We start from the raw sequence: 22,565 nt of genomic DNA on the forward strand, positions 1-22,565 counted from the left end.
ATACGAAATCAGCAGATGCACGCCCACCAAGCCATTGAACAATGTCCACGGCCACATTGGCGGCTGATGTCGGGAAGTGCATGTATCAGTGGCCGTAGTGAGCAGGTCTCGGATTGGTAGGTTGGTTACGTCGATATATTCGCTACGCTATGTATCGGTTTACGTTACGCTCACAGCAAGATATTACCAATGCTCCATGCCATCCGTCGGTACATTCCACTGCAAGAAGTCCTTGGCATCGAATAAACCCTTAGTCGATGTGCTGTAGCGATCACTCCAGATGTCGTCTCCTCCTCCTTGCTGCCGGCTAATGATGAACGACTCCATGTCGTCGAGGTCTTCACTGGACCGTGCAGGCCAAAGACGCTCAAATGACACCATCTCAAGTGCTGAAAACGCATTCAGCTTCCGCCAGATGTACACCCACGGGTTCTGATCGTGCAGCACGACGACATTGTCGATGTCAATGTGAATCAGTGTCCCAGAGCAACTTGTCAGTATGCCCAAAATATGTTCCAGGGTGATGTGAAGGTGCCTGAGAGAGATGTATTTGAGCGTTCCAGTCGCTGAAGAGGGCATCAGCATGGTTGGTAGATCCATCAAGGCTTTCTCTCTCCACAGGGACAACTGTGCTGATAGTGAAATCTCCAAACCCACGGGACGAGCCTTGGCGATGATAGCTTGCACAGCGGTCAGGTGTTCCAGTGCCTTCGGCGAGGTGATGTCCTCAAGGGTCTTCACGTCGCTGTCGTAATGGAAGAAGCGGGCGGCAAAGTCAGATGTTGCAGCTGGGTGGTAATCTAGCGCGTCGAGGCTGACCTCACATCTGTCCGTCAAAGCAAGTGTCGTCAATGGCAGGCGGTGCTGTTGTACAAGCCGCAGACAGCTTGCTGGTAATGTCAGACTGTGATGCTGTATTCCATCAACTAGCGTATCGCCGCAGTCAAGCCAAAGCCGGAAAGCTTGGGGGGTTTTCTCGAGGTTCTCCAGGATTGACTCGATGAGATCAAGGTTGATCGACTGTGTTCGTGCACAGACGCCCTTGTGGTGCTTGACATCCTCCTGAAGACGGCCGTAGGTGTAGACTGCCTGTGCTTCTTCTATCGTCTCATCCTTATACGGAGCTATGGAAACCTCGCCCGCTCTTCGACCCTCGAAGGAAGCGAAAGTGAGTCTCAGGCTTCTGATGTGTTCAGCCAAGTGAGGAGTCGAGGTCATGTTTTTGATGCGCAAAAGGCGTGATGGATTGAGGATGAAGCAGGTGAGCGACTCAATGTACTCTCTGTTGAATGCTCTGGACGCTGCCGCTTGAAAAGCCTTGCATGTAAGACGGATGTTGAGCACGTCCAAGTGCACATCGGCGGCTTCGACGACGAGCTCCAGAAGCTCCATAGGTAGATCGAGAATGTGAGTCTTCTTCTTGGGAGATGTCAAGTCAGTCCCCGGTCGAGTGCTCTGTCGCTGTGAAGCAGGTACGCGACACGCGCGAGGCGGAGGCAAGCTCGCTCCATCATCCGAACAAGCGCCAGTGTCTTTTTGGTGGACCAGTGGATTGCGGGCGCGGATGGGCAGACAGAGCTGTCGAAGCCACGACATGCTGGTAATTCTGGTACCTTGGTGGTGTGATTGCAAGGTGTGAGATGATCTCTACTTGTACGAGTCAAGACTCAGTGCTGCAGCCACGAAGCACAGGCCAACGCTAGCAAGTGAATGAACTCTAAGCTAGGCACACGCGTGCGTGTTGGACTTAGTGGCTCGTAATGCTGCCTACACTCCAAAACTGATCATTCCATTCACCTAGAGTTGCAGCCGAATTCACAGTGCCTCTGAACGAGGCGAACAACCTCAAGTGCTCCACGCCGATAAGTGTTCAAATGGCCTGACTCGCATTTCGCCTGCTATGATCCCTCTGCCAGTCTCAAGACATATCCGATCTCTCCCTCTTACAAACACACCCTACGCTCCTCAGCCAACGTTGCACCTAAAAATTCACCGTAGTGTAAGCTGTGTCGGTCTTCTCCACACAATTCGCATCGAGCCATCCCTTGCACTGCCTCTTCTGCTTGTCGTAAGTAATCTTCTACTCCATCGTCAGCATTCTATCTCCAAATGATATATAATATATCCATGTATATGAAGATATACGTACCCAGTTCTGACAGTTCTTGTTTCCAAACTTTTGCTCGGTCCGTTTGTTGGCACACATGTTCTGAAATTGAGTGATGCAGTACTTCTGCGGGACCCATTGTGGTGGACGGCAATTGCCTGGGCCTGTTAGCTGCCACTCTCCGGCGGCCTTGTGGTGGGCTACATACCATCAATCTCAACATGAGCCTTTGGCCATGGGAAACCGGAATCTGCGCCCTTGCCGGCGTAGTTGGACGGAACTGTGATGTCTTGTCGGGAGCAGAACTTGTCGATCGCGTTGACTACACCGGGATATTTGACGATACTACATTTTCCGATTGGCGATTCGCCCACGACTGCTGTGGTGAAAGCCAGAGTGAGTAGGGAGAAGAGCTTCATTGTAGCTCCGATGCGGCCTTGTGCACGAGTTCGGCTCGTAGCTAGAATATCCAGAGTCGATGTAGCAGTGGAAGACCACGGCAGCGAAGAAGCGGCACTTGATACATGCTGAAATTAGAAGCTGCGATGTGATTGGTATTGTTCTCTGAGGCATGACGGTGGAAGACAAAGAAGTGTGGCATCTTTTGGAAAGCGAACCTTGTGATCATTACTTCTTTGTTCAGGAGACATTGAGATCTAGCACGATGCGCCTGACGGGACGCCCGAGCACTTGGAGCTTTTCTTACCACCAATGACGCTGACTCCAGAGAAAGACCAGTCAGAGCAGGCTCCATCGGCGCAGAGAATATGGATCCGTCTTGCATCACTGTTATCGATCGTATTAGCACAGTTCGCTCGTGCAGTGAGAATGTCCACTTACTCTGAGACAGTACCAGTAATATCTTTGACCGTCAAACCAGTGATGGGAACATCCCCGTCTGGATGGCCTGTATTGTCACCGTCCTTATAGTCTTGTTCGAAGATGATGCCTGCATCAGTGATACCGCTCAGCTTGATGCCGCTGAAAGTTACGCCCTTTACGGCACCCTTTCCACCAACTATAGTCTTGATGCGGATACCTAAGCTGGATCAGCAAACGCTCCGGAAGTAATTCGTGGTATTGTGGCTGACCATTCTGAGATTTCACCACCGAGATTTCACCACCTCCGAGTTCTCAATTGTGACGTTCTCGACTACATTGTCATCGTCCTCACCAACCGAGCCAATCGAAAGGCCATGGCTGCCACTGCAGTAGCCTCCGGTGAAGGTGATGTCCTGCAATGGTTAGCCACCAACACGATGAGGTGCAGCGAGGATAGACGCACCTTTCCACTGTTGATGGCAAGACAATCATCTTGATTGTATACTTTCGCGCCGGAAATTGTCACCCCTGTTGAGGACCCAACATCGAAAGCATCGGTGTTGGCAGCTCCCTGGCTGTCTCCATCCTTGTTATCGATGGTCACACCCTCGACGGTCAAGTCTTCCACCTCGTTGATGGAGAAGACTTGAACAGGAGAGTTCTTGATGGTGATGCCAGATATCTTTGACGATGTCGAATCGTGCGCCTCGAAGAGCTTGGGTGTTGTCTGTTGGTGTTAGCGTGTGTCCAAAGTCGACCAAAACACGACTCTTTGGGGCTTCACCTTTCCATCGTCGCCTTCACCATCCCACCATCTGCTGCCGTCACCATCGAGCAATGACCCAGACTCACCGGTGACAGTGATCTTCTTGCCAGAAATGGACACCAAAGGACCCTCCCACTCCTTGTAGCCAAATGTAGTTGTGCCTTGAAAGACGACCTTCGTGCCATCGTTGAGCTCGGTCAGATCGAGCGTTTTGCCAGCTGGCACTTCAACGCTCGACGGAGTGATGGTGGAGCAGGAAGACTTGGACTGTTGTGCCTTAGATGCGCCGTCTGAGCCAGAAAACGTGCATCCCGAGTCGGTGGAGCCTTCGGGTAGCGGTAGCGGATTCGCGAAGACAGAGGTAGTACTGAGGGCCAGCCCACAGAATGAAATAAAGGAGAGAGGGGCCATGGTGCGATGCTGTGGACGTGGAGACGAGGATGCAGTGACGAGCTCAAGAAATTGGTATTGGATAAAGTCCTTCGTGAGCTTATTCGCACCACGCGTGAAGATTCGCATCATTCGCATTCGCATGGCAGACTCCATGGCCGGTGCGATATCACCGGCCGAACGGTGCCGAGCGGCTTGTGTTTGACGACTTGCTCGGTCGACACGCCGGTTGCTTTGATCTGAATCAAGTGCATGCCAAGATGGGAGAAGATGGCCTAATGAGTCGTGCGACGAGGTAGTACTCCGCCGTGTCTTCAACGAGGGCGGCCGCTATCCTACAGTCTATGTTCTTCTTGTTTCGTGCTATGGCGTGGCAGCTTCATACAACCACGACGGCCGAAGTAATCGAGGATCCTTCTCCATCGAAGTCGCTGACCAGGTTGTCAGTCGCCGGCGCCGTTCGTATTCCTCGCGAACGATAGGCATATGCGTGGCCTGTGCGTAGCTGGGGATGTGCTGCGCAGGGGTGGGTATATGTTGCGGTAGGCGATGTACATGTAGTAGGTGTTGATGTCGATGTTGTTTCGATATGGGAGGATGATCTTGATGGAAGCGCCCTCGGCTTGTTCCGACGGCCCGGCTAACCTCCCCGCCGGAATCGTGTTTCTACTTCTGCATAACACGGCAGCACTTTCGCTTCGAAATGCTTGAAGGGGGGTGTTGTTTGCTTTTGTGTCGCGTCTGGCATTGCAGTCAAACCAGAACTGTCATCAAAGATGCGATCCAAAGAGCAGCATCTTCCTTCCGAGGTCGTGCTCCTTTCGCCAAATGCGGCCCGCACAACAACGGCTGAACCAACAACAACCACTCGTCATCATAAACCATCACTTCCAACTGACATCTTCTGTCACCCGTCTCCCGTCTGTCTTTCCTACCGATATCACGGACATGACACGTTCTGCAGCCCCAGATAAAGCACTCCGACCCGGCGTCTCGGGCATATGCATGCCATGAGCATCCCTGCATGGTTCGTACAGCAACCGCCAAGACTATGCGCCTCCAAGCCCACAGCCGCGACAAATCTTCCCGTGGCTGCTAAATGTAGACTGGAATATCTCAATGAAGGCGGTGCGAACTTTGTCTTCAGAGTGCTTCCAGGCGATGGCGAAGACTTGCCGTCGACACTCCAGGGGAAACTGCTCCGGCTCCGGAAGGACGATCCGCACATACCAAGCGCCGAGGAGCAGCTTCGAGCTCTGAGAGAGACGTTCCGGCCTATGTTCGAGGCAAAGAATCTTCTGGGCCATGAGCTTGTTTCCGTGGACGCAGGCGTTCTGTATGGGTTGAACGAATACCTCGCAACAGTGACGCGCCCGCCTCATCGTGAGGGAGACGGCATGCCGAAGCAGGCAACATCCGGTCTGCTCGTCACTGACATGACGCCCAAAGAAAATGAAGTCTGCTTGCAGTTGAAACCTAAGTGGTTGGGTCAGTCTCCGAATGCGCCGCCTGATGCCCGGCGGTGTCGCACCTGCGCTCTTCGTGCTTATCGAGCATCAGAGCGCATCAGGACAGCGACCGATGCGCAGGAGACTTGTCCACTTGATCTGGTCAACAAGAATGTCGAGGATCGTAGACTGGCTGTGCAGGCCATTACTCCAGACCGGCCCATCTGTGAGTATTTACTCAACCAGGCCCAAGCACTCTTTCAGCAGCTACGAATGTGCCAGACAAAGCTGGACCCCTATGGCGCCCTCACTCCCCTCAGTCCTGCTGCGGTCGGTGATTTGTGCAAAGCCATGACTTTGCGCGACTGCTCTCTTTTCATCAAGCGATCCGACAAGGGCATTGAGGCTCGACTGGGAGACCTGGACCTCAAGCAGCCGGAGAAGCTCCCAAGGTGGAAGACGATTGAGTCCATCTTGATCAAGAATGGCTGGTATACCAATACCGAGAGCAGCGACATCCGAATTTGCGAGCGCATCTGCGTGCTGTCGCGTGGATGATTGCAGGGTGGAAGTATCGCGTTCTGCCGCTGCCATCTGAGCCGTCACTGCTTCAAGATAGAGTACATCACAGCAAGAGATCGTCTTCGGCGTCCTCCAATCCCAGAAAGTGCCCTCCAGTAATCAAGGTCGATTCATGCCACTGCCAAGAGCACCTTTCTGAAGTAGTGCTTTCTCGAGGTGCTGACAACAGAATCATCGTCAGCACGACTCATCACTGCACGCTCGAGCAGGTTGCGTCACTCGTTCTGGAATGTTGAAGATCACTAGTCTCGCGATTAAGCCTCCGCCGAGTGCGAAAGCCGGCATAAAGACCGGACGACTAATCAAACCACCATGGAACATGACATTGCGTAGTCAGCCTACATTGATGGCCAAGAGGCGTTCATAAATGAAGCTGCATCTCGCCTCGGATGATGCTGTCAACATTCTCCCCCACACGATGCACTTGGACATTGCTACCGAGAATCACGAACCGAATCTTCGGCCCCAACAGGGGTGCTGCCACGAACCTCGCGTGCCGAACGATGGCCGAGATAGAACATCAAATTCAGTCGATACCCACTCCACTGGTCACCGCATGATGTCTGCCACGTCTCTGATGAACTCATGTGCTTAGAAATCATGGTGACATGTCCCGCGACATCGCCTGAGAGAAAGTTCTATGGGATACGGGTAATCTTTGGATGCGCAGGAGCGATCAATATATAGGCACCTTCGTCATGGTCCGCGTAACTCCTGCTACTAATAGACACTCGCCTCGGACGTACAGAACTTGGCTTTAATCACTCAACTCCAGCTAGATAATCCAATCAACCTCATACGATTTCTATCCAAAATGGCAAGCGACAGCCAATTCGAAGGATGGTGCGGTCTCGACAAGCACTCGGCTGAGGGCAAGATAGTCTGGCAAGGCTACGACCCCAAGCCATTCAACGAAGACGATGTCGACATTGAGATCAGCCACTGCGGTGTCTGTGGTAGCGACATTCACGTCCTGCGATCCGGATGGGGACCAACAGGTATGGTTAATTTCGCGATACTTCGAAATATCTACTGACATCTCTCAGACTACCCTGTGGTAGTTGGCCACGAGATCGTCGGCAAGGCAATCCGTGTCGGCAAGAACGTCAAGACCGGCATCAAGGAGGGTGACCGTGTTGGTGTGGGCGCCCAAGCGGGGTCCTGCCTTCGCCGCGACTGTGACCAGTGCCAGTCCGATGACGAGCAGTACTGCAAGAACAACTTCGTGATGACCTACGGCGGAAAGTGGCCGGATGGAAGCAAAGCGCAAGGTGGATACGCCAAGTACTGGCGTGGACAAGGCCACTTCGTCTTCAAGATCCCAGAAGCCATCCCATCCGAAGAGGCAGCACCTATGCTGTGTGGTGGTGTCACAGTCTATGCGCCACTAAAGCAGAACGGAGTTGGCCCTGGCAAGCGTGTCGGAATAATCGGTGTGGGTGGACTAGGACACATGGGCTTGATGTTCGCGAAAGCTATGGGAGGTAAGTTCCGAAGAGTAGAAGCTATCGTCTGTCTCAGACATGCCTGGCACCATCCGCTAAGACATTGCTACGTGGATTTCGAGTATAGCTAACGCCCTTCTGTTTGGCAGCGGATAAGGTCGTCGCCATCTCGAGGAACCTCAAGAAGAAGGACGATGCTCTCAAGATGGGAGCCGACGAAAGTGAGTAAGGTCAAGTGCAGAAGCCTTGATGAGGCACCTGAGACACCCTGGGCACTCATTGCTTCTGCACCCTTCGTCTGAGACACTTGGGCTAACATACCTTACCTTTAGTGATCGCCACAGAGGAAGAAGGCTGGGAGACCGCACACGCCAACTCCCTCGATGTCATCGTCAGCACCGTCTCATCGCCCAAGATGCCACTATCTGGCTACCTTTCCCTGCTCGATGTCGGCGGCACACTCGTCACAGTCGGAGCACCAGACGACCCACTGCCAGGCTTCGCAGCTTTCGCGTTGATCATGAAGAAGGTCAAGATCGTGGGTTCTCTGATCGGCTCGCCAGCGGAGATCCGGGAGATGTTTGAACTGGCTGCCAAGCAGAACGTCAAGCCTTGGATTGAGAAGAGGCCTATGAAGGACGCCAACCAAGTTGTGGTCGACTTTGAAGAGGGCAAGCCAAGGTACAGATATGTTCTCTGCAACTAGATTTGGTATGAGAGGAGGAGCTGTAGCTACTATAATCGACCTCTGGATTGAATGCATGATCATGAAAGGCTTCCGCGAGCATCCACTTCCTACAGGTGTCCAAGCGATGGCAAACATACCAGAATGATGACACGATGTGACGCATCGTGGTCGCTGCTTTGATGCTCGCTAACCCTTCGAAGCAATCTTGTTCGCACACAATTCACTCTTTAAGAAGGATGTCAGACCAGAACGTATCAAATAGTCATGGCGCTAGCTACGGCATCCCATCCTTAGGCTACCTACCGAGGGTCCACACAAAAGAGACCGATTCCACGGGGATACTCGAGTCCTGCAAAGCAGCAGAGGTCTTGTGTGCCCTCAGCTAGACAGTACTCGAAGAACGCTTCCTGGTCGGATGGAAGTGGAGCTGGGACTGCGGTTGGTATTAGCTATGTCCTAGCTTTTTCATCACACCGAGCTCACTTACCGAGTACACAACCGAATCCCATGCCGATTGTCCTAGACTTGCAGCAATGCTGTTGGTCGTATTTGCGGCACAGAGGGGATGCAGTGGGTATTGGAGTCGGTACAGTTGGAGTTGGAGTTGGAGTTGGAGCTGTTGGGGTGGTGGTCGTCGAGGTGCAAGACGCTGGAGTCGAAGTGCAACTTGGTTGAGTTGGCCCTTCAGAAGGTCGGAAGCCGTTGCAGGTCGTCGTAGACGTCGTGACAGTGCTCGTTAGAGCAGGGTCGAGTGTCATAGTCACCATCTCGCCATCGGTCGTTTGGACAGTGGTCGATATTGTGGTGTTATATGTCTATTGGATCGTCAGATGACAGCGTTGCTGGCTTGACTGGTACTCACGTAGGAAGTGACATCACAGCATCTAGGTGCTCGACCTGCATTGAGACAGGATTGAGTGTGTGCAGAAGAGGCAGACGGGAGGGGTGGTGCTGCTGGAGAGATATAAGCTCACTGTGTACGGGGAAACTGGGCAGCTTGCGTACGTGTCTGACAAAGGGTGCTCGTCTGGAGAAGATGCGATGTCGTCGGAACTTCCGAGTCGCAGCAATAGGGCACTGGCTCAAGTGGTGGACAGACAGCAGGACCGTCGCAGATGAGGTTCGAGACTTTGAGCGTGGCCTACGAAGACGCAGTAGAGTCAGCGGAGCAAATCCAAACGAAGTATGATGGCCATTGCAAACATTAAAACCTCCCAGCCTGCAGCATCTTGGTGTCTCATTCCCTTGGCATGTTGCATCTAGAGCAGCGACTCTATCTGCAGCACATTCGAAGACTGATGGATCATCTACGGCCTCGTCAGCTAATAAGCCGCATGCACATTTGGACAAGCAACATACAAAGCTTGCAATCCTTTTCGGTTTCAGGTGAGGTTCCATTACAACACGCGGCAAAGCTCCGATCTGGAGGACACATGGGCTCGTACCGGACATCTTCGAACGAGCAATCCTGACATAGCACGCCAGTCGCAAAGAGGTAAAGGAGACCAAGGAGCTTCATCGTGGCTGCAGGCTGCAGAGGATGTGCAGCATTCAAACTCTCCGGCCGGCCAAAGCTTTTATGTCTCTTCGCCATTTGATAAGGTGTGAGTGAGGCGAACACGCCTCGAAAGTCCTCTTGCCACCATGTATCAAAGACCGTGGGCACCCCGATGATCGTGTCGTAGTAAATGTGCAAGAGGGTGTAGGCCACGGCGATATGCTCTTTGATACAGCACCTGGCGGCTGCACACAAGGCAGAGTGGTCGCAGCTCATCCAATGCGGCGCAATCAGTGAGAGCAACGGCGCATACTAGAGTGTCCCACGGGCCCATTTTGCAGCGCCGAGTATGGCAAAGAAGTTTAGAGTGCCGCTCCTGACTGAGACGCAATGGCGTCGATCGGGTAGCAGCCCAATTGGGGCAGCGCAGACGTCTGCTCCAGCCATCGCTGTACCGTGACTTTACGAACACTGACTTGGGCCCCAAGTCAGTGTTCGTAAAGGCATGGGGCGTTGAGAAGAATTTGGACATGGTACGGAGACGGATCTGCTGGATTTTAAATAAACTTAGCAAACTCACGAGTCTCTCTATCTACTCGTGTTTCCCGGTCTCACCGATGTGGCACTGCGGCGCCGGGAGACGTTGGCTGTAAAGGGGGTCGCACCTATAGGTCCTTGTCACTGAGCCTTAAGTCTGCAGTGCAGCATCGTCACAAACAACATATGAGAAGCTCGACCTGCTCTTCTGCTCAATATGCAAGTGGTCGCTAGATCTCAGCACAAGCAAAAGTCGAACCGACTCTCTCGCTCAATAGCTCATTCCCAGCGCCTTGCCTAGCCCGGAACACCCTTTCATGCTCTACCGCTAAACTTGATCGTGTAACACTCCACAGTCCGTCGCCCTTACAAGCTCGACTCACCCGGCGCCAGTGTCTGTGCTGGGCTCTTTGGGATCTGCAGTTCCCTCTCTGGGTAGTAGAAGTTCTCCTCGGGGATTCGTCCTCGGAGGAATTGTGGCTCGGATCCTCTCACGTAAATGTCCTCGAACAGCACCTCTGGTGTAGCTGGCGGTGGCTCCATGGCCTCTGCTGCTGCGACCTCCTCGTCGACGTGGCTGCGTGCCTCCTTGTCAATGCCCTTGAGCTCCTCCTCAGATGTGACACCCCACTCGATGAGCTTCTGCTTCAGTCCAGCAATTGGGTCGTTTGTCGATCGCATGCGCTGGATCTCCTCGCGAGTTCGGTATGTGGTTCCTGGATCGGACATGGAGTGACCACCGTATCTGTAGGTGACGTATTCGTGGACGAGAGGACCGTTGCCGTTGGCGCACCATTCCTTGCCGTGCTGGACTGCGGCCTTGACGGCGAGGACATCCATACCGTTGATCTTGAGACCTGGGATGTACTGACCACGCTTGTAGTAGTCGGTGAGGGCGGCAGCACGGTTGGCGGCAGTACCCATACCGTACTTGTTGTCTGCGAGACGTTAGCTACAAATACTCATAAGCTCAGCACAAGCATGACTTACTCTCGCAGCCGAAGATGACTGGCAGATCCCAAAGCTTGGCCATGTTGAAAGCTTCAAATACTTGACCCTGGTTGCTGGCACCGTCACCGTACAAGCTCAAGGTGACGTTCTTCTTGTCCTCGTACTTGTTCGCAAATGCAATACCGGCACCAACGGGCACTTGGGCACCGACAATACCGTTGCCACCGTAGAATCCAGTGGAGAACATGTGCATAGAGCCACCCTTGCCGTATGCGATACCCTCTCTTCGGCCGAGTAGCTCACCAATGATTGATCGAACTGTGCCTCCACGCATCATGGCGAAACCGTGGCATCGGTAGGCGGTGATGATGTGGTCCTGCTTGGTGATGGCGTGTTCGATACCGACTGCGACAGCTTCCTGGCCGGTGGACAAGTGACAGAAACCGCGAATCTTCTTTTCCTTGTACAGTCTGTCGGCGGCCATTTCCATTCGTCTGGGATATACCGTTAGCCGTGACCCCCTGGTGATATGTCTTCTCCCCCACATACCGGACTGCGACCATGTCGTAGTACATCTGCTTCAGCTCTTTCTTGGTGGTGTCGAGGGTGTATGAAGGCGGGTCCATCTCATATGTCTCGAATGCCTCATCGTTGAGTCGGACCTGGAAAGGCTTGTCGTCTTCCTGAGCTGCGGGTTAGCTGGAATACATATCACCATAATCGCAATGGTAATCCGTACTGAAGGAACATCGCTCTTCTCAACGTGACTGCTTGCGGCGTCGGTGGTGACGGTCCTCACTGCGGGAGTGAGCCTGGCGGCATTGTGTCTGATGGGCGCGGCGAATGCGCGCGGCGCGAATCTGGACAACATCCTCAATGGCCCCTGCTGTGAGATGTGAGGCAGGGAGAGGAGGTGGAGGTGGTCGTGGAGGAGGTGTTGGAAGTGGCGAGATAGGTGAGGTGTTGTGAGCTCCAGCACTGCTGCTAGCTAGCTCAAAGACCTTCGTTGAGGTGAATTTGTCGGGAATCGGGACACTTCCCGTCTGTTTCCGAGCTGCGGTCCGTCCGAATGGGTTCAAATTAGATCAGCAGCACGACTACTTCCAAGCACTCCACTTGGCATTGCTATCTCGAACTACATGTACATCTCTTGGTGTCTCATCGCGCCTAATTGTTAGTGAGGACGTCCAACGAACGGCCTTATCACATTGACCGGATTCGACGAAATCAATCGACATGTGCTATCAAGCCTGCCACGTGCCCGGCAGAGCAGTGGCGCCCAGCAGGATTGGGCAACGCCGGGCGGCCAGGACTCTTGGAGACGACGAAGCGCCTTGCGACAACCAGGACCGTCGCCATCCATCAACTTCGTGGTATCGCGACCATGTCCATACGTCTATTTGCAGCCACTGTCATCACGTGCCTTGTCAAAACGGCCACCGCAGCCCAACAACAAAGGAATGCATCATTTTGCAGCAGACCCTCCGCAAGGTCATCCTGGGCCTTATCCGCGTGAACTTTCACTTTATCCGCGTGAACTTTCGCTACATCCACGTTTTGCATACCTGCTTGAGACAACGCCCAACTCCCACTGAGCCACTCGCAGCAATGCTGGCAGCAAACAAAGTAGGTCATATCCACCAAAGAGCCAAGGTTTGCGTCGCTCTTGTCTTGGATGCTGCACACTCCCCCTGCTCTTTGTTCTGCCTCCGGTCTTACTTGTCTTGCCTTACCCTGTCCGGGGCTGCAACTCCCAGCATCCATGTGAAGGCCAGCAAGCTTCCAGAGTCAGGAACAAACCCGGTCTTCCCCCATCATGCCTTCTAATCTCCTCTCGTACTCTGCTTCTTTTAATCAACAGTCCGCGAAGAAAGACGCACAACAGCACCAATCTTGGGACCGCAGATTTGCTTGGGACTTTTACGATCCCATCATGGACCCTTTTGATGACAATATCGATTCATTCGAAGTACCACCATCGTACGACTCCCTCCGCCGTGGCACAACCACACATAAAACTCCTTCAGATTTGGCGCTCATACCTGCCGACCGCTTCTTCGCCGAACCATGCCTACCACCAGTATTGAACTACTTTGTACGCGTTGAGGACATTCCCACGCCATGGAAGCTGCTCACAGGCCCATCAATGACGAACGCGACACTACATCACAACCCAGACCCTCTGCGAAAGAAGCGCTACAGGGTCATATACCCACCACAGTACGAAGACGTGTACCTCCACAAAACCACATGGGCCGCAAACACAGACAGTCTCCCGCGCTACTACGTCGAACTGCTCGGCAACACACGCTACGAGCCCGAACCGATCGCCATCCTCGGCCCAACAGACCACGACGACTCCCTCACGAACGAAGCCAAAAACGTCGCCATAGCCCACGCGCCCAAAGTCCTCTCGCGCGTCGAGGACAGCGTCACGCAGACGCGACGATTCGCAGTGTTCTGCGAGATGGAGTACTTTAGCTGGGACTGGGATTGCAAGACGGCTGCCGCAAAGGGAGATATGAAGGCGCTGATAGGCAAGGCGAAGAAGCAGTGCTGTCGGACGGTGCGGCTGGTGGAGAAGCTGGAGAAGTATCTGGAATATGTTGGAAAGAAAGAGGAATATGCGAAAGTCGTGCGCGACATGGGAAAGAGCATTCTGGAGGCGAATATCAGGCTGGCGCGATTGCGGCTTTGAAAGGCATGGGTAGGAATGATTTCTTTGAGTTATGATACCAGGCTGGGTTCTCTTTGGATTTTTTTTTTCGCAGCCCACGGGCTGGGTTGGGTATACAAGGCGTAGACATGAGGGATATCTAACAGGGAGTGCTAATTCATCATAGACCTAATGCATTGCTGCGAACGGCATCTAGCGAAGAATGGACAGTGACAAGCTAATCACGGTTCATGTTCAATGACGAAGCTGTCATTTGAACAAGGCGTGCCAGGAACTTGGTTCGTGGGCGCACGGCGAGTGTGTGTACGTTCGCTTGCTCCGATCTCATTCCTCGCATGTCGACGGAGATTGGCCCTCGTGCCCGGTTCTTGGGAAAAGTGGCTTCGTGCCTTCCTGCCTTGAAGTTCCTTCTACTTGCGACTTTCCTGCTTTCCTGCTTTCCTGCATTTGCCTGATCGGACGGAACCTTATTTCCACCTCATTCTTGTTCGAACGCTGAGACAACAAAACATCACCTCCACGACCGACATCACCTCTTCCATCATCGACTGTACGCAGGCCATGCCGTTGGGAGCGGCACTTGCCAGCTAGCACCGCTCTTTCGCGCGTCAAACCATGTTACTGCGGCTGTACACGCGACTCAGCTCAGTCAGCTTCCATTCCATACATGATAAGGCTCGATGAGCCGACGATACTTCCTCATTGGCTTTATTCCGCTGTCCGCGTTCGAAAGATGCGTCTCATCAATATCTTCACGGAGGAATTGAAGACATTCTATAGTGCCGAAATACCACCATATGGCATACTTTCTCATCGCTGGGGCGATCAAGAAGTGTCATTGAAGACATATCAGGCAGACCAGCAGCATGGACGTCAACGACAATCCAAGGTCACGGATTTTTGCACTCATCTCCGCGATGTGACCTACACACAGGAGCCAGTCGAGTGGGCGTGGGTCGACACGTGTTTCATCAACAAGGAGAGCAGCGCAGAACTGACCGAATTTATCAACTCAATGTACCAGTGGTACGCCTATGCGACGCTCTGTGTGGTGCACTTGGCAGACGTGACCATCGTGCCATGCGCGCGGAAATGCAAGCGTCGCTGCCAGTCGTGTCGTCTTTCGAATCAGCAGTTTGCAGACTCGCGCTGGTTTCGTCGTGGCTGGACGTTACAGGAGCTGATAGCACCGCGCAAGTTGAAGTTTGTTTCTGCAGACTGGCAGGATCTGGGACTGAAGCAAGGCCCGTGGTCTCATAGGGTCCAGCCGTTCCTCAACAGAATCACAGCCATTACATGCATCCCAAGCAAGTTCTAATGGACCCGGAGGCATTGAATGGGTTCAGTATCGCTCAAAAGTTGAGCTGGATGGCCCGACGCGCGACATCCAGAGAGGAGGATATCGCCTACTGCCTTCTTGGCCTCTTGGGAGTTAACATGCCGCTGCTCTATGGTGAGGGTCGTCACGCTTGGCAGAGGCTACAGCAAGAACTCATCAAGACGTCTAACGATGAGACACTCTTCGCTTGGCGAGAAGGTATCCCAGGAGTCGAGAAGCACAGCTGTATCCTGTCGAGTCATCCCAGAGATTTTGCGCTCTCGTCTGCCACCATGATCTATCCCATCGTCGAACGCTTGCCGTATGGCATTACCAATCAGGGACTAGAGATCAAGTTGAAGGCAGCATCGGCCTTGGAGTCACAGGTCGGCCTCCCGTATCCTGGCAAGCTATTGATCATCTCTCTCAACTGCTGCATAAGATCTATGGGCAATACGTTAAAGCTGTGTCTGCTCGTGCTCTCTCAAAGGCATAGCTGCGGTCACTACGAGATGATCATGTGCACCACTATTGGAGCCATATACTCTGAGCCTGGAGCATCTTGTATCAATTTTAAGCACGGAACATTTTCGATGCTAGAAACCCTGACAGAATGCGGGCACAAAATGATCAACGTTCATGTCTCTTCTACGGATAGTTGTACGACCAAAGTTGCTGCAGCCCTGCGCGACGAGCGTTGTACGACAAATGGTATTCGTGACGCGCTTTTTGATGCGCTGGAAGCTAAAGCGGAGCAGAACAAAACGCACATGGCGAATTGCATAAACCCGGATCATAACCCTTACTTGGACTACTCAGATGATGACTCTGAGGGCCAGGGAAGCAAAGAAATGTCACTCCGGTGAAGGAATGGGCATATATCGAACACAACGAAAGCTGATCTTGCCAACTGGCTTGACGGTATGGAGGTCTCACAGCCCTTGTTGCATTCAATACATGCTGACACACGGCGATCCTTTCCTTGACCCGGCGGTGTCGCAGGACTGTGGTATTCCACGATGCCTGGCGCGAGCGTTCGAGCATCAACTCCGCAACGTTCCTGTCGCCCCTCATCCAGGCATCTACTACGTCGCCACGAGCACATCCAATTTCCACGAGAGTTCAGTCACGGGCCCTTCTGGGCAGCGATACCGCTCGGAAATAGGGGTTCCGGCAATACAAACTGCAACGACGCAGCGGCAACATATCTCCGTACAGGGGTACACGGAGCCAATAGTATTGCCCAATACGCGGCATGGACCAGGGCAAGCGGCGTATTGGTATGTGCTCGCAGCCAGCATGCTTATACATGGCCAAAGACGAGGCAGACGCCAGGTATGGATCAGATGTCTAGTTACGCGTGCTGAGGCTGATGAATCTATAGAAATCATGCTCTGGCCCATATCCGCCATTTCGTGTGCACGGAGCCGGACTGTACATCGATTAGGTTCATTGGAGCGGACGCATTGAACGAACATCTTCAAACCCAACATTTCATGCAGTACATCACTGCGTCAGCGATGTCGTGGACCTGCACACTTTGCCCCATTATGGATCGGCTTAACATCTGGGTCCGACGCGACAACTTCCTTGCCAACGTGAAGCGGCGGCATCGCATGTATTACGAGTACCAACAGAGGTCTACTAGTCAGCAGAAGATTGCCACAGTCGTGATGTAGAAGAGCTGCGACGGAAGAAGGCCCCGACGGCTGCGAGATAGTACCCGTGCATGGATCACTACTTCGACGATCATCTTTATCGAAACTACCTCGCAGATTGGATGCAAGGCCTTGACGGTAATTTATTCCTTGAAATTAGAAGATGGGATTCAAATAGTATTGCGCTATGCTCCCACATACATGTACATACCACACAGTATCTACGACCGACCACAGGTTAGAGTTCACGAAAGACTACAGAAGAACCTCAAGCACCACCTCTACCCTGCCACTTCGTCAACACCTCAAGCTGACACCGTTCCGGCGACGGAAGCACATCATGCACGACAGCCTGATAAGCAGGAGGCTGCACAGCATCCTGAACGTCTGCATCTCCTCCCTCAGATCCCGTCCGCTTCCTTTCCTGCTCAACGTCATTCTCCACCGGCTCATACCTCGACGACTCGACACTCTCAACCATCCTCTGCTCCTTCAACCCCTCCAAAGCCCTCTGAAATGACACTTCCCTCTTGATCCCAGCTTTCGTCTTCCGCCTCTGACATCCCCAAACCAGACTCTGCACGAAGCTGACCAGCCACAGAATCATGCTGATGAGTCCGAATGCGATTCCGGCTTTCATTCTCCCCAATCTCGCCTTGTCCTCTTCGTCTAGGGTGGTGGTGTCACTGAGGTAGATCATGCCGAAGACACCCGCCTGTGCTGCCCATAGCACGGCCAGCATGAATTCTGGGATACACCACCAAGTACTCCTTAAGATCCACCAGAAGTGCACCGTGCATAGGGAGATCGATAGACCGGCCGATACCTCAGCGAAGGCGAAAGATGCTGGGGCGCGATTGTTTGTGGTGGTGAAGTGCTGGAGGTCGATGCTGTATATTGCCAGGATGATGATTGCCGAGATGAGTTGGAGGATCCGACAGGTGAGGCGGAGACTGTAGCCTGACATGCGATTCTGTTGCCAATGTCTTGCTGCTCGAGCTCGAAGATGGAGCGGCGTTAGATCTGCTGTAGCCGCCGCCATGGCTAGGTTGTGTTTTGTGCTGAGGTTGGTTGCCGTGCCGTGCCGTGCCGTGGCGTGAGATGGGAATCCTTTCAAGTGATAGATGGCTTGCCTGCGAAAGGGGATAGACAAGTCAGTTGTTGAGTAGGAGAGCTTGCGAAATCATGTTCAAGATCGAAAAGAAGGAAGCAAGGACAATGTATTGTAAAGAGTGACTCTCCAGGCAACAACCCACGACCGTCGCGAGTACGAGGTGACGACGACGGCAGCAGACGGCATAACAGACAAGGTCGGCAGATTTTGCAGTAGAGGGCAGAAAGACTAGAGTTGAATGCAAGAGTATTTGGGGGGACCTGAGGCCAATGCATGCGAGTACGAGGCTGTGGGGCGAGATCGGCGTGACCATCGAAGACTTGGAAGACCATGGCCACCAGAAGTAAGGGCGTGTAGGCGGCCGGAAGCATGCTGTAGAGTGTGAAATAGCTTTTCTGGATCTCATCATTAGTAGCTCGAAAGTAATGACTATTAGGTATTAGCGCCAGGCGTCCATCATTGCTCCTCGTAACCATCAGTCCATATACATCCCTCATCGCTCATCTACGGGTGAACGATCGGTGGCACGTTGTTCCCAGCACCTGTACCGTGAGTCGCTTGAACCATCTCCGGAGCTCCATTCGTGACGTGATATCCGTTGCTGGTAGCAGGGTCGGTCACGTTGTGGTAGGGATCGGCACCTGTCGTTGCTGGCGCGGTGACATTGGCCGGGTGAACTGCATAGACGGGAGCGTTGTTCATGACCGGTGCACTTCTCCTGGTATCATGGGTGGATCGCGATCCGTAGCGGTCCTCGACGAGGCCATCGTCGTTGTGGCATTTGTTGTAGGTGATTTCTGTTCCTCCTGTGCTGCCCTTGGCTGCCTTTTCGCTCTTTCTGCGCTTCATGCAGAGGAAGACGCAGCTGCGGCGCTTTATTAGTATGGACTCTGCAGTTTGGATGGAGATGGATTACTCACACTCCCAAAAGCAATGCGAGGACGAATACACCAACGAACACACCGGTCAGTACCCATCGACCGAAGCGATGCCATGCCGAATGGTGATGATCGCGGTTGAGTTGAGTTGCCACAGCAGACGCAACCGAGGAGGCTGCTCGCGTGGCCGAGGTAGTCATGGTGAGTGTTCTGCTGGAGGAAGACATGGTGGTATCGAAGTGATGGCTCGGCAGGGATGCAAGGAAGTCTGGTGAGTATGGTGTATGAGCGGAAACTCGAAGCAAACAAAACCAGCGCGCAAGCACATGTACATGTACTTCAATGTTATCCTCTTGCCTTGGACACATCGTCGTCGCGTCGCACTGGACCTGCTCTCTGTGATAGATTGGAGTTCATAGCAGCGAAGCGACGATGTTGGAAGTGTGGTAGGTGTGAGTGCCAAATTGCAGGATCAGGTGCAAGATCGTCCAGAGATATCTGGGATGCTTTCCGGAATCTTGGAAGAACCCGCTGACGATGCTTGGCGTTCAAGTCGATAAAGTCGCCTGACCATGAACTTTCCTGTTGTGACCGTAAAACCAACAGCAAAGACTTTGACAATGACAGAGACTGATTCGACGGGCCCGAGGAAGTAGCAATCTGGTGTCAGACGTGGTTGTTGGTAAGAGCGAGTGTGTTCAATTTCTGCCAACGTTCCGCCCGAGGTGGAGGATCGTCGCCGCGACCTGTTCACAAACGCGTCGCGCCGCAGCAATGAGATCAATTTTGATCTTGCCCATCCGGTATTCGGTACCAGATTCCCAATGTCGATGATAGGGCGTAACGAAGTAGAGTGTCGAAGAGGACGTGACCCCGCGTCTTCCTTGGCATGAAGAAGAACTGCCATCGCATTGACCAGCCACCTGAGCCACCAGGATCGCCAAACGACCTCGCAAACAAACACAATCATCTTCTTGATCACAGATGCCACCTCTGGGTATTTACTCTGCAAGAGCAACCCGATAGTGCTGCAAGCCAGCCCCATACCTCACATTCGCGGGACAAACATCCTCCGTCCTGCTCCTCCCTTGCCAACTCCACCCTTCGAGCAGAGGATAATCCGCACAAGCCGTAAGGCATTGATTCATCACATCAAACCGCACCAAAGCCATCTCAACCAACTGACCCGCATCCTCCTCCGCACAGCAGACCAGAACCTCGCGCAGAAGTCTTCGATTCCTGGCACCAATACTCCGTAACCACTGCCGAACAGTTTCGAATCCTTCGAGAACTTCTTCATTCCGCTCCATGGTGCAGTGGAATTCTCGTTGTTCGAGGTCCATCAGCACCGACACAGGGCGGAGGTATCGTGAGTATCGCGTGCAGTCTAGCTCGAAGGCGTTGCCGTAGAACATTGGCAGCACCTCCCGTCTCAGCTGGCGCGAGACTTTGGCCAGGGCTGGCTGAGCAACCCTCTTGGATGTCCTCCTCGGGTCCCGTGAGTCCAGGATGTCGATGGTGAAGTGCTTGCACACGACGAGGCTGTAGATGTGATTACGGAGCTCGGCCGGGAGGGTTAGGAGCGAACTTGAGGCGCCATTGATAGACTTATTGGTGGGCTGATGGTGTTTCTGATTGCTCCTTGTTAGTGGGTTATGGGAACGTGGTTCGCAGAGTGAACCTTACATTTGCCGGCGGGGGAGTTGATGTTGCCGGCGTCGAGTATGATTCGGGAGTTGAAGTTGTCGCCATGTTGAAGCATTGGACTATCGAAGCAAACGCCCAAAGGCACAGGAAGAGCTACATTGTTATACATGGCTGCCTCACTGCACCCCGTGACAAGTCAGTATACATGCCGTGATGCGTGGCCTTCAGCCGCGGCTACGGTTGTGTAATCGAAGTCATACAGCTTCAAGCACCGTCTCGTGAGTGGCCGTCGTCGCCAGAGGCGCCTCCAGTGCAGGCTGCACCGCAGATACTAGAGAATCTGGTTGTCGGTCTTACCTGGCGTCGTGGTCAGGCGTGGGATGTCATAGAGAAGTGAGCGAATGAGGTGCGGCTCTTAGCCAAACATCCCACTCCTCGCCTGCAAGCACACCGAGTCAGGTATGCTGCAGACAATGCGGCCACGCAGGCATGCACCAGCGCGGGAACCGCTTGGAGCGCGAGGCAGCGTGTATGAAGTCTTACGACTGCTCTCGCTCCCGGCGAGATTGTGTCTAAGTTTTGTTCCTGCTGTTGAAGGCCTTGAAGGGCAAGCTACGGCGTGTGGCGCAATAGGGCAGCGTCCCGCTTTAGCACGAGAATGGTTGTTAAGCGTAGCGACCGAGCGCTAGCCACACCGGAGTAATACCAGCCCTGACTAGCCTTGGCGCCCGCTCTGATTGGTCAACATTCAAGTTTTAGGGTCACGTGACCTACCGCACCGTGCCTATTGGCGAACTCGATGTCGTCGTATGATAAGTACTATACGTCGGGTAGCGGTAGCGTAGATCGTACGCTACTTTATAGTCTAGAAGGGTTAGTAGAGAGCTCTACTCTACTACGCTTACCTTTAGAGGTTTATAACCGCTAATAGCATATTTTAAGACGGGGATAGCCTACTCGGAGTTAAGTATCCGCCGTAAGACATATCTATATAGGTAGTATTATTAGATAGTTTTAGTAGCCCTTATATAATAACCGTAGTAACGTAAGATATTATAACCTTCTTACTATATAGGTCTACTAAGGTGTCTTAATATTACCTAGCTCTTTAACCGATAGTATAGTATATCACGTTAGAAGTGTGGGAAGTTATTGTACGGGCTCATATAGGGTGTTTCAAAAGCAGGTTGTGTATTGCATGTGTCTATCTAGAATGGACAAGTGTTGCTCTTGAAGAGGCTGCAGGTGACTAATCAGTCACCTGATTCTTAGCGTACGTGGCCTCAAGTTTTGATGATGGGATGTTGCCCATGTGCACGCTCGGATCGCGACACACCCCCTCAGCTCGTGCGCTGGAGTGAATGAGCTGATTCCCATGTGATCGCGTGCACCCTGTCATAACTACCCCCCCTATCTATGGCAGTGACGTCAGGCCCTCGGTGTTGCTGCTGCTGCAGTGAGGGTAAGTCAGCTGTTTCAAGTGAAGTGAGGTGAGCTTTGTACCCCTTCCCTCATTCCTCACTTTCACTGCTGCCATTGTTACCTATATAATAAAGCATAGAATGTGTGACTGTTGCCGGTGAGATGGCTCAGGTGATGGTCCCGTTGCACGGACTTTCACTTGAGTGTGCAATCATCTCACCCACCGGCAAACATCAGAGGTCCTGAGTTCAATCCAGGGGTAGCCTTAGTCCTATCGTATGCTTAAACATATATTGTCGTCCGCTCAACTTATTGAATTGTCCGATAATTGCTCTGTGCCAAGTTATTTCGCTCCGGCGAATGGTGAGAGAGCTCGCTCTGCCCCTGGGGAGTATGAGATACTAGTCAGTGGCGCAATGCACTGGGCTGTCTACGACAGAGCTTGCACCATGTGAGGTGTAATGGGGCTCCAATAGGTAACACCGGAGCAACGGTATCGGAAAGTTGAAAAGGCACCTTCGGGGTGCCTTGCTTTCTGCACTTTTAAAGGTCCATCACCTCAGGGTGGTGACACCTTTTTGTTTTGGGCAAGTGTGTGCTATGTGTGAGGTGCGAAA

General features: G+C 53.0%; 12 protein-coding genes across 12 annotated transcripts; 5 read left to right on the top strand and 7 right to left on the bottom strand.

Moving 5' to 3' along the window:
- Positions 1 to 183: 183 nt before the first annotated feature.
- CLAFUR5_06421 (uncharacterized protein) lies at positions 184 to 1,596 on the bottom strand (the record flags this gene model as incomplete). Its single annotated transcript, XM_047905569.1, has 1 exon — positions 184 to 1,596. One exon carries the CDS (start codon positions 1,594 to 1,596, stop codon positions 184 to 186), a length of 1,413 nt encoding a protein of 470 aa, XP_047762099.1.
- A 385-nt stretch (positions 1,597 to 1,981) lies between these two features.
- On the bottom strand, positions 1,982 to 2,526 carry CLAFUR5_06422 (uncharacterized protein; the record flags this gene model as incomplete). The annotated part of the gene is made up of 3 exons (XM_047905570.1): positions 1,982 to 2,080; positions 2,150 to 2,265; positions 2,316 to 2,526. 3 exons carry the CDS (start codon positions 2,524 to 2,526, stop codon positions 1,982 to 1,984), a joined length of 426 nt encoding a protein of 141 aa, XP_047762092.1.
- Positions 2,527 to 2,763: 237 nt separating this feature from the next.
- CLAFUR5_06423 (Polygalacturonase) lies at positions 2,764 to 4,241 on the bottom strand (the record flags this gene model as incomplete). The annotated part of the gene is made up of 5 exons (XM_047905571.1): positions 2,764 to 2,893; positions 2,948 to 3,146; positions 3,282 to 3,342; positions 3,393 to 3,656; positions 3,714 to 4,241. 5 exons carry the CDS (start codon positions 4,239 to 4,241, stop codon positions 2,764 to 2,766), a joined length of 1,182 nt encoding a protein of 393 aa, XP_047762136.1.
- Positions 4,242 to 5,086: 845 nt separating this feature from the next.
- On the top strand, positions 5,087 to 6,091 carry CLAFUR5_06424 (Inositol-pentakisphosphate 2-kinase; the record flags this gene model as incomplete). Its single annotated transcript, XM_047905572.1, has 1 exon — positions 5,087 to 6,091. One exon carries the CDS (start codon positions 5,087 to 5,089, stop codon positions 6,089 to 6,091), a length of 1,005 nt encoding a protein of 334 aa, XP_047762112.1.
- An 838-nt stretch (positions 6,092 to 6,929) lies between these two features.
- On the top strand, positions 6,930 to 8,266 carry CLAFUR5_06425 (NADP-dependent alcohol dehydrogenase 7; the record flags this gene model as incomplete). Its single annotated transcript, XM_047905573.1, has 4 exons — positions 6,930 to 7,113; positions 7,162 to 7,599; positions 7,710 to 7,781; positions 7,893 to 8,266. 4 exons carry the CDS (start codon positions 6,930 to 6,932, stop codon positions 8,264 to 8,266), a joined length of 1,068 nt encoding a protein of 355 aa, XP_047762101.1.
- A 2,383-nt stretch (positions 8,267 to 10,649) lies between these two features.
- Positions 10,650 to 12,105, bottom strand: CLAFUR5_06426 (Pyruvate dehydrogenase E1 component subunit alpha, mitochondrial; the record flags this gene model as incomplete). The annotated part of the gene is made up of 4 exons (XM_047905574.1): positions 10,650 to 11,221; positions 11,274 to 11,728; positions 11,784 to 11,917; positions 11,974 to 12,105. 4 exons carry the CDS (start codon positions 12,103 to 12,105, stop codon positions 10,650 to 10,652), a joined length of 1,293 nt encoding a protein of 430 aa, XP_047762110.1.
- Positions 12,106 to 13,050: 945 nt separating this feature from the next.
- On the top strand, positions 13,051 to 13,932 carry CLAFUR5_06427 (uncharacterized protein; the record flags this gene model as incomplete). Its single annotated transcript, XM_047905575.1, has 1 exon — positions 13,051 to 13,932. One exon carries the CDS (start codon positions 13,051 to 13,053, stop codon positions 13,930 to 13,932), a length of 882 nt encoding a protein of 293 aa, XP_047762100.1.
- Positions 13,933 to 14,644: 712 nt separating this feature from the next.
- Positions 14,645 to 15,229, top strand: CLAFUR5_06428 (Vegetative incompatibility protein HET-E-1; the record flags this gene model as incomplete). Its single annotated transcript, XM_047905576.1, has 1 exon — positions 14,645 to 15,229. The coding sequence occupies one exon, from the start codon at positions 14,645 to 14,647 to the stop codon at positions 15,227 to 15,229; it is 585 nt and encodes a 194-aa protein (XP_047761917.1).
- A 119-nt stretch (positions 15,230 to 15,348) lies between these two features.
- On the top strand, positions 15,349 to 16,095 carry CLAFUR5_06429 (uncharacterized protein; the record flags this gene model as incomplete). The annotated part of the gene is made up of 1 exon (XM_047905577.1): positions 15,349 to 16,095. One exon carries the CDS (start codon positions 15,349 to 15,351, stop codon positions 16,093 to 16,095), a length of 747 nt encoding a protein of 248 aa, XP_047762208.1.
- Positions 16,096 to 17,155: 1,060 nt separating this feature from the next.
- CLAFUR5_06430 (uncharacterized protein) lies at positions 17,156 to 17,929 on the bottom strand (the record flags this gene model as incomplete). The annotated part of the gene is made up of 1 exon (XM_047905578.1): positions 17,156 to 17,929. One exon carries the CDS (start codon positions 17,927 to 17,929, stop codon positions 17,156 to 17,158), a length of 774 nt encoding a protein of 257 aa, XP_047761575.1.
- A 576-nt stretch (positions 17,930 to 18,505) lies between these two features.
- Positions 18,506 to 19,247, bottom strand: CLAFUR5_06431 (uncharacterized protein; the record flags this gene model as incomplete). The annotated part of the gene is made up of 2 exons (XM_047905579.1): positions 18,506 to 18,866; positions 18,922 to 19,247. 2 exons carry the CDS (start codon positions 19,245 to 19,247, stop codon positions 18,506 to 18,508), a joined length of 687 nt encoding a protein of 228 aa, XP_047762329.1.
- A 633-nt stretch (positions 19,248 to 19,880) lies between these two features.
- Positions 19,881 to 20,631, bottom strand: CLAFUR5_06432 (uncharacterized protein; the record flags this gene model as incomplete). Its single annotated transcript, XM_047905580.1, has 2 exons — positions 19,881 to 20,510; positions 20,566 to 20,631. The coding sequence occupies 2 exons, from the start codon at positions 20,629 to 20,631 to the stop codon at positions 19,881 to 19,883; spliced, it is 696 nt and encodes a 231-aa protein (XP_047762715.1).
- Positions 20,632 to 22,565: the final 1,934 nt, after the last annotated feature.

Source organism: Fulvia fulva, chromosome 5 (genome assembly GCF_020509005.1).
Source record: "Fulvia fulva chromosome 5, complete sequence".
NCBI lineage: Eukaryota > Fungi > Ascomycota > Dothideomycetes > Mycosphaerellales > Mycosphaerellaceae > Fulvia > Fulvia fulva.